General features: G+C 25.6%; 3 protein-coding genes and 1 long non-coding RNA gene across 4 annotated transcripts in view; 2 read left to right on the forward strand and 2 right to left on the reverse strand.

Moving 5' to 3' along the window:
• LOC122851995 (unconventional myosin-XVIIIa) overlaps positions 1 to 12334 on the reverse strand; it is a 144966-nt gene that overhangs the window by 25934 nt on the left and 106698 nt on the right. The window lies entirely within an intron of this gene.
• On the reverse strand, positions 464 to 3090 carry LOC122851994 (putative mediator of RNA polymerase II transcription subunit 12). The gene is made up of 3 exons (XM_044151539.1): positions 2025 to 3090; positions 1845 to 1960; positions 464 to 1694 (listed from the first exon to the last, which is right to left on the reverse strand). Exons 1-3 carry the CDS (start codon positions 2288 to 2290, stop codon positions 619 to 621), a joined length of 1458 nt encoding a protein of 485 aa, XP_044007474.1. The 5' UTR covers positions 2291 to 3090; the 3' UTR covers positions 464 to 618.
• Positions 5965 to 6757, forward strand: LOC122853488 (adenylate kinase). The gene is made up of 2 exons (XM_044153987.1): positions 5965 to 6529; positions 6737 to 6757. The coding sequence occupies exons 1-2, from the start codon at positions 6026 to 6028 to the stop codon at positions 6755 to 6757; spliced, it is 525 nt and encodes a 174-aa protein (XP_044009922.1). The 5' UTR covers positions 5965 to 6025.
• Positions 7119 to 7899, forward strand: LOC122851996. The gene is made up of 3 exons (XR_006373782.1): positions 7119 to 7471; positions 7589 to 7690; positions 7792 to 7899. It is a non-coding gene; the product is annotated as an uncharacterized LOC122851996 (long non-coding RNA).

The raw sequence follows: 12334 nt of genomic DNA on the forward strand, positions 1-12334 counted from the left end.
TTTCGTGGTTTTTTCGTGGTTTTTTCGTGGTAATGATTTATGTTTTTTCGTGGTTTTTTCGTGGTAATGACTGATGTTTTCTCGTGGTTTTTTCGTGATAATTAATGATGTTTTCTCGCGGTAATGACATATAAGTTTCGTGGTAATAATAATAACAGTAAATAACTAAATGTTACTAGATTTTTAAAATGGCGTAAATGGTGGTGTAAATTGGTGTTCATCATGGAGGTGAATAAGGAGGGTAATCTCCTTGGTGTTCATGTATATCAGTATATGTGCATATATATGTATCAATGTATGTATGCATGTGTGTGTTTATGCATTTTTATTTTATTTAATTATTGACAACAAAATCAAGAATAAAAGATGTCAATATTAATAAACTAATATTAACAAAAAATTAATTGTTATTGTTTTATTATTAACAGATATCCTTACTTTAATTTTAATTAGACATTAGATATTTTAATGGATAGTATTTTTTATTCATATTTTTATATTGTAATGTTATTACAAATGTTTGCAACCATTGTTAAAATTATTAATATAATTAAATACGATGAATGAAAGTTATATGAGTACACGGTTACTGGCACCACCATAAGTTAAATATTATTGTTATTGTTGACAATCAATACAAAACCACACATCAATATTGTCATTTATTTCTATACATTCAGTATGAAACCAAAACAAACAACTGTCACAACATATTGATTCTTCTGATTGTCCATCTATTAAATTATTTTGACATTGATAACACGTAAATATTTGTGCTTTTATTTTTTTATTGACCAAGTTAGCGAACTTTTTAAATGCATCTTTTTCAAAATATTGTTGAATTATTTCTAATTGTACCAATTGGTCATGGAAGCAATCAGGTATTGATGAATATTCTTTTGGTAAATCATTGACAGTGACTTTATAATTACTAACAAAGATTTTTTGAAGTATTGTTTCACCAAAAACTGATTTCAATAGCATTGCCTGTTTTTCTGTTTTTTTTTTTTCATCAAACTTCAATGTTCTATTAATAACAAGGTTTTTTTTTTTATTTTTTGATCCAGCTGGTCGACCTTTCATCTTTCGGTCATTTGTTACAATCATTGCTGCAGCACTCGATGTTGGTTTTATAATTGGTTCATCATTTAGTCCTATTTCAAAACGTTTGACAGTATTTCTTGATCTTTTATCTAGAATAACATTATCAGATTTATTTTTTATTTTTTCTAGATCAATATCAACATCATTTTGTTTTTCTTTTTTATTCTTTTTTGACATTTGTATTTTCTTCAATTGATCATTCAAGCTTTGAATGGCTTCCAGTATTTTACGTTCATCAGCATCTTCTTCTTCATCATCAGCATCTTTTTCTCCTTCTTCATCTGCATCTTCTTCTTCTTCTTGTTCATCTTCATGAGTATCATCTTTTTGTTTATCTTCATGAACATCATTATAACCATCATCGACATCTTCATCAGCATCTCCACCAACATCTTCATCAATATCATTATTTGTTTTAACATATTCACCATCATCAGTTACATTGTCATTTTCAATTTCTGATACCTCAGCTAACATTCTTGTAAAATTTAAGTTGTCAGATTCAGCTGTATCACGAAAAGTTGAATTGAAAACATCATTGTGACTCGAAGTATCTGGTGACCAATGTTCAGGATTTGTCATTTCGAGATCTGGAAATTGGAATATTGTTATCAAAATTATTTATATTAATTATTATTAAAAAAATGATTATATTTTCTTTTATTCTATGCATAGAATAAAAGAAAATAATCACGCTTAATTATTCAATGATAATTATTATTAAATCAAAATTTAATTACCACTCTCAGTTGAAGCTCTGCAAGTGTGATGTAAATCATATGACCTTAGCTCCAACATTTTACCACTTTTTGATGGTAAGATTTTCATATGAGCTGGACAGTTTATTTTTGCAGTTCTAATAAAAAAATCAAATTTATAATACACATTAAATTCAATGACTGGTTTATATAAACACTTACGTTTTAGATATTTGACGTTGTCCATTTTTTAAACGTGGTATATATTTTCCACCTTTAGTACAAGTAACTATTAACGAGGACCAATAAAGATCTTCTTTGATTTTATATTTTCTTTTCTTTTGAACATTTTCTGTTATAAGTTTTGATGTTCCAGTAGAATATGTATACCGTCCACGTCGTTCTCGTCTCTTGATAAAATTTTCAACACTTTTTTTACTTGTAAATACCCGGATAGGTTGATTAACTTCCATCTTTAAAAAACACATTAAATGAGTTTTATTTATTTAAATTTCGTCATTAATTGATTCAAGAATTAATAACTATCTCATTGTTATAATGAATTTAATAATGCAATTCAATTTTTTTAGGTAAATTCAGTACATCTTTAAGTTGTACAGAATAAAGATAAATTATTGAGTTAATTACTTAATTACTTAATTAATTATTTAATAATAATATTGATCATAATTATAACAAAAGTACAATAAATATAATAATAAATTATAAATATAATTAATAATTATTATTTTAGAAAAATTTTTAGTAAAAAATGTGACTTGCCTTGTCCTCGTGTTTCTTTTTTTTTTTTTTATTCTGATTACACTATGTATATACGTGTTAAACGCTCTGAGGCGAATAAATAAATGGCATATAATTCTTGAAACGCAAATAAAAAAAAAAAAACAAAAGAAAGTTGGTAAAAAAGGAATTTAATTATTCTCCAAAAATGCAAAACCGTTTGCACCAAATAAAAAAAAGCAATCGGTCGTATGTTTTTTGTTTTCTTAGTATATACATGTATATATGTATATTTATTTTATACATGAAAAAAAAAAAAAAATTCAGTGAATTTGTTTTGTTGCTGAAGTTGTTAATTGTTCATATTAGTGTTGTAAATAATGTCATTGTGAGTATAAAAAATTGAATAAATAATATTTATTAAATTATCACAATAAGAAATTAATAAATTATTAATTTTTTAAATTTTTCCACATCTAGATGATGAACCAACCATCAATATTTTATATTGGAAAAAAATATTCAGAATATAATCAATTTTTAATAGATAAAAAATTGTATGAAGCTGAGGAAAAAGTAGATTTTGTTACAGGTCATTCTAGTAAATTTAGTGATAATAAATTAATTTATGAACGCATAACATTTAATTGTATATATGGACCCACAAGAGATAGTGTTGCAACTGGAAAGCGAGGTGAAGCTAAGTATGTGTTTTTTGTTTATCTTGTTCTTTTGACTTAATCTAATTTTTTCAAGTGATTTATTAATCGTCATGTGTAATTTAAAAATATTTTAATATTCAAGGACTTGTAAACGAAATTGTAAAGCTCGTATTAAGCTGAATGTAAATGACACAAAGGATTTTTTGATTATCACCCAGTTGGATGAGAAACATGAAAATCATAAGGGCATGGAGGTATATATTATTTATATATTTATTTATTTTTATATTTTTATTATTATGTTAATTTATTAATAGAATACAATGAAATTATACAGGTCATTAGATCAACTCTTCCAAAAAATCGTGGATTGAAAGATAGAATTGCTCAGCAAGAAGCTGCCAAATATTTACAAATGAAATGTCCTAAACAAGAAATATTATTAAAAATGCAGTTAAAAACTGGAAAAATTGAGATGGCAGATATCCATAATTTGGAACAAAATTAAAAGATCCAAATGACGATTATTTTCCAAAATGCTTGGACTTTCTTCAAGAAGAAAAACGTAATTCTCTTATTATTTATATTTTTTTAAAAAGTATATAACATGCTTTTTTTATATATATATATATATTGCTTTTTTATTTATATATATTGATTAAAAATATTGAAGATAGATAGACTAAAAAGCCCAAAATAAATAGCTCATCAATTTGAAATTTTATCTTAATTAATAAATTAATTAATAATTAATAAATATTCAAATTAATAAGAGTGAAGCTGCTAATACTGTGAATCATTAATAATTAAATTAATAGTATAATTTGCAAGTACATGTACATATTTTACATGAATATTTTGATGATTAGTTATTGTATATTGTTCAAGTCTTCATGTTGATTTTTTTTTCATTGTTTTAAATGGTGATCCTAATTATTTATCAAAAATAAATCATAGCAGTACAACTGCTTTTTAATTAGTTTGATGTATTAAAATAATATTTGAAGGTAATAATGAAATAATTATTTGATACAGGTGCAAATGTATCAACTTTGGAACGTGATGGTGAATTCCAAGCCATGTATTTTGATACTGAAACCATGCGTGGTGACATGAATAGTTCACCTGAAATGGTGTTAACAGATGGTACATATAAATTATTTAGAAGAAAATTTGTTCTTCAGCTTTTTACCGTCCAAGATAAATATGGTTTTACTCAAATAGTTGGCATTGGAGTACTTGCCAACGAAACACGAGTTACAATTAAATGGTTATTTAATTGTTTTAAAGAAAGTCATGGTGATAAAGTGTGTAATCAAATTAAAAGTTTTATGACAGATAAAGATTTAATTGCACGAAGTGTTATCAATGAAATTTTTCCTCATGCAAGAACACTTCTATGTAAATTTCATACAAAAAAAACATTTCAGCTGAATGTTACAGTGAAAAATATGGGTATATCATGTGCTGAAGTTGACTTTTATTTAGATTTAATGTTTCGAATGTGTGATAGTCCATCTGAAGCCAGATACAATAAATTATTTGAAAAATTTTATACAAATGCACATGAGCATCCCAAATTACTCAATTATTTTGTAAATAATTGGCATGATAATAGAAATGAATGGACAACCTTTGGAATGAATCAAACTATTAATTTTGATAATTTAACCAACAATCGATCGGAATCAAATAATTGTCAATTAAAACGTTGGTTAACACCTAATGATACTTTGACAAATGCTCTAAAAAATTTATTCAAATGGCTTGAAAATCGTAAGGAAAATCAATTAAAAAAAACAGCCAAAACATTATACAAAACCAACACAAAACCAATTTCAAGTGATCCTGAGGTTTTAAAATATCATGCACATCTCACCACGTTTGCGTTTGAAAAAGTACAATTTGATCTTGAAAATTACCATCTTGAAAAATTGGTAATCATAAATCACTCATTGAAAGAATGTAAAATCAAGAAGGTAACTCGTGAAGGTGAAACATATTTTTTGTATGTTTCTCCTGATAATTGTACATGTTTTAAGTGGGTAGCTTCTTTACTCATTTGTAAACATATTTTAGCAGTGCGAAAGGCTTTTAATCTACCACTATTTACTATTAAACTTTGTACACGTTGGTGTCGATCATCACCTGCTCAAATAATGCAGCCAGTTAAAAATTCTGGTGATATTTTACAACTTGATGTAAAAAATGCACCAGCGGTTCAAGAAATGGATGATGATGAAAAAGAATCTGAGGTTGAATGGATATTTAAACAAATATATTATTTAATATATAATTGTTGTCCAGAAAAATTTTATGAAAGATGTAACATTCTAAAATGTCTTGATCATAATGATTTTAATGTTGATAATTATGTGAAATTAAATGACAAACTCAATGGTACAGAAAAGAAAAAAATTCTTGATTCATTGATTGATGATTTAAAAAAAAAAATATTGTGTTTAAAAGGATTTGAATTTGAGATTCAAATTAAAAAAATTAAAAAAATTGAAGCAGCGTGGGTACAAAACAAAAATATCATAAAAGATTTAAATAATCTTTCAATTGAAAAAAAAAAAACAGAAATATATTTACCTGTGCAATTAAGTCGAATTGGGAGACAAAAAATTACTGATACAAAATGTACTACTGTACAAAAAAAAAAACAAATTAAAACTGGTAAAAAATAAATATATCAATGTATATGACTTAATATATTAATATATAAATACCTAAATAAATAAATAAATAAGAGCCAAACATTCCAACCAGTCATATATTTTAATTTGTTAATTGTCAAATTAATTAAATTAATTAACAATGGCTCCAGCATCATCACCAATAACAAGTGAAAAACTTGATAAACCATCAAGAGGAATAAATGCTGTATTATTAGGACCACCTGGTAGTGGAAAAGGAACACAGGCACCTCTGTTTAAAGAACGTTATTGTGTTTGTCATTTATCAACTGGTGACATGTTACGTGCTGAAATACAAGCTGGATCAAAAATTGGTGCTGAATTAAAAAAGATAATGGATGAAGGAAAATTGGTCAGTGATGATCTTGTTGTTGATATGATTGATAGTAATTTAGATAAACCAGAATGTAAACGTGGATTTTTACTTGATGGTTTTCCACGTAGTGTACCACAAGCTGAAAAACTTGATCAAATGTTGAGTAAAAGAAAAACAAAACTAGATGCTGTTATTGAATTTGGAATTGATGATAATTTATTGGTACGAAGAATAACTGGACGTATGATTCATCAGCCAAGTGGTAGATCATATCTACCATTGATCAAACGATCTGATGATAATGCTGAGGCATCTTTTTTTTTTATCTTTTATTTTTCCTCAAGTATATTTACAAAATTTATTCTATTTTTTCATGTTAGTAATGATTCTCTAATAGTATTGAACAATGATAATTTTAATTTTTTTATTGCAACGCAATATTAATTTATTTGCTATGGCTATCTTGTTTTTTAAAAAAAAACTTAATTGCAACATAAATTAAAGAATAATATTCAGATTCAATTACATGCTGGTTAATAATCTAAAATAGACAGGTCAACAATTGATTTAATATTTTATAATAAAATACATTATATTTTTTTGTCTGCTCAATTAATAGTGAAATTTAAAACAAAAATATTAAATTATCGTACGATGTTTTTGAAGAGTCTATTAATCGTATTTGTATAAATATACGATAAATAATAAATAATATTAGCTGATATTTTAGATTAAAAAAAAAAAAAAATATATGTATATTAAATAATTTATATTGTTTATCTGTAAGTTTAAAAAATTAAATATACAGACGTATATAAATACATAAATAAAAGCTATATAAATATATTTAAAAAAATGTATCTCCTGAAAGTAAATTTAAATATAAGACCGGGAACATGAAGAATAGAGAACAGGAGGACGAACTCCGTAAGCTAAAAATGTGTATAAAAATCGACTCGTGAATTAGTTTTAAAATTTATACAAAGAGGGCGAAATAGCGCTCTTGGACCACCCAACTGACAGCTGTGAGCTGAGTGTGTGTCGTTGTTTATCAATGTTTATTATTATTAACTAATAAATAAAGTGATCATTTTTATTATTTATTATTTTTTTACACAATAATAAATAAAAATAATAATATTCATAATAAAAAAATTAATAATAAATTGTCAACAACATAAAATTGATTAGTTATTACTCTTTAGATTACTCCAATGTAAACAATCTTGTTGTATAATGAAGATAAAATAAGTACATAGTTTTTTTTATATACATATTCATAATAATATAATAATAATAATAAAATAATGAAATTTAAGTCAAGGAAATAATGCATATTATTTTGATGATAAATACTATGATTTTTAGGTATGGCTACTAAAATAGTACTCGGCTATTGACATATATAAAAAATAAACTTTAAAAATGTTCTTAAACTATAACAATATCAACAAATTTATTATATTTAAGGTAACTTACAATTATCTGTAAATAACAAACTAAAATAAATAATGAATAACATAGTTCAAAATTCGTTTTTAAATTACTTTATTTTTGTTATTATTTGATAGATGCTGATTTGTTAATATTGGAGTCAACATTTTTTCAAAGCACTTATGAATTGAAATATACAAAAAATTAATTCTAAAAATAACGAACATGTTTATACGAGTATTGTATTTCCGACAATATTATTTTTTTTTTTTAAATTAATTTTAATCAAGATTTCTTTTTCGATATGAATTCAATTGATAAATATTTTTATTATTGAATCATGATCAACCTTGATTTTTAAAATTTTTTTTTATAATCATGTATACTTTCGCGGATACTTTTTCCGTAAAATTGTAATTTTTTTCTTTAATCTATTCAATATAATTGTTAAAAGTTATCAAATATATTGTTTAATAAAAAAAACATTAACTTCACACATCGATATGATCAACAATGATAAATAAACATAAACATTGCACCTACACATGTAAAGATACCGTTTCATATATTATCACACGTACGTAACTACCACAACTAAAAGTGGTCCAAGCCTCGCAGCAGAGCTATCTACAGGCCAAAATAGAACTAATTCACCTTGTTGGTTTTTGTAGCGTTTTTGGCTCGATAGCCCCATTTAAGTTCGTCCTCCTGTTCTCTATTCTTCATGACCGGGAACCACAGAGTACGCATGCATATGCTTACACGCATACATACATACATACATATATATTTATATACATACTACATACATGAACACCAATTTACACCACCATTTACGCCATTTTAAAAATCTAGTAACATTTAGTTATTTACTGTTATTATTATTACCACGAAACTTATATGTCATTACCGCGAGAAAACATCATCAATTATCACGAAAAAACCACGAGAAAACATCAGTCATTACCACGAAAAAACCACGAAAAAACATAAATCATTACCACGAAAAAACCACGAAAAAACCACGAAAAAACATAAATCATTACCACGGAAAAACCACGATCGGGGTGCGAATAGTCAAATTCAAAAAGAAAGTTAAAAATAAACAATTTGGTATATTCTTCTTTCTGTATTTGGGTAGATTTTCATCGTTAAATTCACAAGTTTTAAGAACTCCATGTTTATTTTGACTCACGTAGTTTATGGGTCCCAGAAGTATAGCGGTGTCTCCACACTATAGAAATGCTTGCAAAATCTATCATCACTAGATAATTACTAGAATTTTGGTGGGAATCAGCCTTAAAAAGCCTATCACAGGCTGTGTTGGGTAGGTAAGATACCTTGGTATCTTACATGTGTAAGATACCATGTAAGATACAGTATCTTACATCATCGGTTTCATACATCGAGGTATCTTACATTGCGTTCCCAGCGCCTTCTACGAATAAACGTGGAACCTTCGTGCTACAATTTTTTTTTTATTCGATAAATACATGTCATTTATTTATTAAATAAATAAAAATTCCAAAAACAAGCAGTAGCTGAGGAAAAGATGTAGCTAAGGAATTAATGTTGCTTAAAAAAGAATTTCTTTGGCAACTGTAATTCCTTAGCTCCATCTTTTCCTTAGCTACTATTTTTCCTTGGGATTTTTATTTATTTAAAAAATTAGTTATTTAAAATTAAAGCAACATTAATTCCTTAAAACATAATTTTTTGGCAACATTAATTTCTTAGCTACATCTTTTTCTTAGCTACTGCTTTTCCTTGGACATTATAATTTATTTAATAAATAAAATTACATGCATTTTATTTTTTAAATAAATAAAAATGTAAAAATCCCAAGGAAAAATAGTAGCTAAGGAAAAGATGGAGCTAAGGAATTACAGTTGCCAAAGAAATTCTTTTTTAAGCAACATTAATTCCTTAGCTACATCTTTCCCTTAGCTACTGCTTTTTCTTGGACATTTCCATCTTTTAAAAATAAAATGACATGTATATTATTCATTTAATAAATAGAAAATGTCCGAGGAAAAGCAGTAGCTAAGGAAAGGATGGAGCTAAGAAATTAATGTTGCCAAAAAATTATGTTTCAAGCAACATTAATTCCTTCAAACTGGTTTTCCTTGATATTATATATAGGTATTTATATAACAAATAAATTACATGTACCAATATATATCGAGCAATAAGAACTAATTGTCGAGTCGACAGTCAGTAAGAATGTTCAAAATGGCTTCAGAGGTATCTTACAGTTTCTTACAGTATCTTACAGTATCTTACTGTAAGTGTATGAAACCTCAAAAATTGACCATTTACCCATCACTGATCACAGCCAATGGAACATGTGCAAGAACTTGCATGAGATTTCTATAACGTGGAGACATAGAGTGGGTATAAGTGATGGCAAAATTTTTATCGTGCCGCCCCCTAATATCGTTGAAAAAAAATTTAAAAAATTTTTGGGCTATATATAAAAAATTTTTATTTTCATCCTAGCCGCCCCCTGTAAGTGAATGAAGTTTCCCATTTAAAATACATGGGGTTTTCTTACTTAGATATAGGAATTGATCTAGAAGCGTCAATTATGCATGGATTTATGTATGTCGAAATTTTATAGGAAGCTGCTTTTGCATTTTTTTTTATATATAACGGAAATTTCAAGAAAAAAAAAACTTTTTTTTAATTATACAAATACATTTCGGGGTTTATAAAACTAATAAAAATAAATTTTATGTTTAATTGTTTATATTTATGTATTTATGAATATTATTTTTTGCATATATAATATGCCGATCATCAGCCGAGTGTCAGTTGATTCTCGGATTGTCATGATGTATTCATCAAGTAGAACAAATATTCAAGTAGAACAAATTTTCATTGTCTTTATATTTATTCGATACCTCTGATGATTGAAATATTCAATCAAGTACTTTTTTAAATCAATAATTTATTCTATTCGTTTTAATTTTATTTATTGATTGTTTTGTTTTATGTTGATTATTATTAATTTTAACTGTCACAAAACGATTTTTTTTATAAAATAAATGCATTCTGTGACAGCTAAAATTTATTTATTCTTATTGATATGATGAATTAAATAAATAATTTTTTTTTATAATTAAATTAAATTTATTTTATACTTTTGTGATTAGAATTGTGACATAAAGTTATTGTATCAAGAAGTAAAGTGATTTTATTCAAGAAGCCAACTTCTAAAATTAAGATACATTTTGATTTAAATAGTAACATAGAATTTTCATATTAAGGAGTGAGTTGATTTTATTCAAGAAGCCAACTTTTAAAATTAAGGCACTTTTATCACAAATCAAGACATCGACGTATTATTTCAAATCATTTATTCTATAATACAATACGTTTGATAGTCATTAATTCAAGAAGTTTTTCTTTGATACAAAAATAGTATTACTCTTATCAAATGCAATTTAGTATTAATTCAAATCAAATATTTAATAATTCAAGAAAATTTACGGTTTTAATTAAGAATTTTTTTTTTATTCTTAAAAACAGAAAAATGTTTTTCAGTGTGGCAACTTCTTTTCTTTAGCTAATACTTTTCCCATAGCTTTTTATTAATTGAAATAAATAAAATTATTTAAACTAATAAAAAGTTACAGGAAAAATGGTAGCTAAGGAACGAAAGTTGCCTACGTGTTAATTTTTTTGGCTGAATTAATTCTTTGTAAATTAACAGGTAAACAACTTCCTTTCCTTAGCGACCATTTTTCCTATAGCTTTTTATTTTTTTAATTGAATAAAAATCTATAGGAAAAATGGCAGCTAAGGGAAGGAAGTATCCTACTTGTTAATTTCTTCAGCTAAATTAATTCTTTATGAATTAACATGTGACAACTTCCTTTCCTTAGCTAATACGGAGAAAATTTTTAGATTTTGCCGGTAAAAAATTTTCTTGGATGAAGAAATATGAAATTAACCGTGAACCACTTCATTCAAGAAAATGTCGATTTGATCAAAAAGAATGCCGTGTGTGAGTCATAAGAAGCTTTAGTTAATTGAAAAAAAAAAAAATTCATTAAATTATATTTTTGAATATATCAACGCTATTTCCAATTTCGACAAACTAAAATCATTTAGTATGAAGAAATTTTTATTTGTAATAAATAATATTTTTGTGGAATAGAAAAAAGAAATAAACAATGGAATCTTATTGTTCTTTAACTAGCATCAGTTTTTCTCAATTTAAGAAAAATATGTATTGAACCATTCTACAAAAGTTTTTAAAATATTGAAAAATTAAGGATTTCAAGAACAATCTATATCAAATTCAAAAAATTAATATTTTCATATAAATAAGTGAGTTTTAGTTTTAATTATTTAAATTTCAGTTCTGTAAATAATAAGCTTTATTAATGCTGTCAAAATGTCGATTAACGAAAAAACATTCTTTTATAGAAGCAATTTTTTTTTTTTCGTCCGGAAATTATTATCGGTTAAAACAGATGAGTTTGTTTCGGAAAGACTACTAAAAAGCTCAAATAATAAAAATTCACTTTAGTCACAAAAATTATTGTTGACATACGATTTAATTTAATTTTAAATAAAGAATTAATCTCTCAATCATATCAAACATTGATTGAAAAAGTAAATAAATAAATTCAATAAAGCCAGGGATAAATAACTTTGAAAAATTATGTCGTG

This window comes from Aphidius gifuensis, linkage group LG3 (genome assembly GCF_014905175.1).
Source record: "Aphidius gifuensis isolate YNYX2018 linkage group LG3, ASM1490517v1, whole genome shotgun sequence".
Taxonomy (NCBI): domain Eukaryota; kingdom Metazoa; phylum Arthropoda; class Insecta; order Hymenoptera; family Braconidae; genus Aphidius; species Aphidius gifuensis.

Excerpts from the sequence above, each read along its gene's own strand:
- LOC122853488 (XM_044153987.1), top strand. The coding sequence starts at position 6,026 with ATGGCTCCAGCATCATCACCAATAACAAGTGAAAAACTTGATAAACCA. Across the intron at positions 6,530-6,736 it reads GATCTGATGATAATGCTGAG|ATTCAATTACATGCTGGTTA; the intron begins GCATCTTTTTTT and ends AATAATATTCAG.
- LOC122851994 (XM_044151539.1), bottom strand. The coding sequence starts at position 2,290 with ATGTGTTTTTTAAAGATGGAAGTTAATCAACCTATCCGGGTATTTACA. Across the intron at positions 1,961-2,024 it reads CAACGTCAAATATCTAAAAC|AACTGCAAAAATAAACTGTC; the intron begins GTAAGTGTTTAT and ends TTTTTTTATTAG. Across the intron at positions 1,695-1,844 it reads CAGAGCTTCAACTGAGAGTG|ATCTCGAAATGACAAATCCT; the intron begins GTAATTAAATTT and ends TCCAATTTCCAG.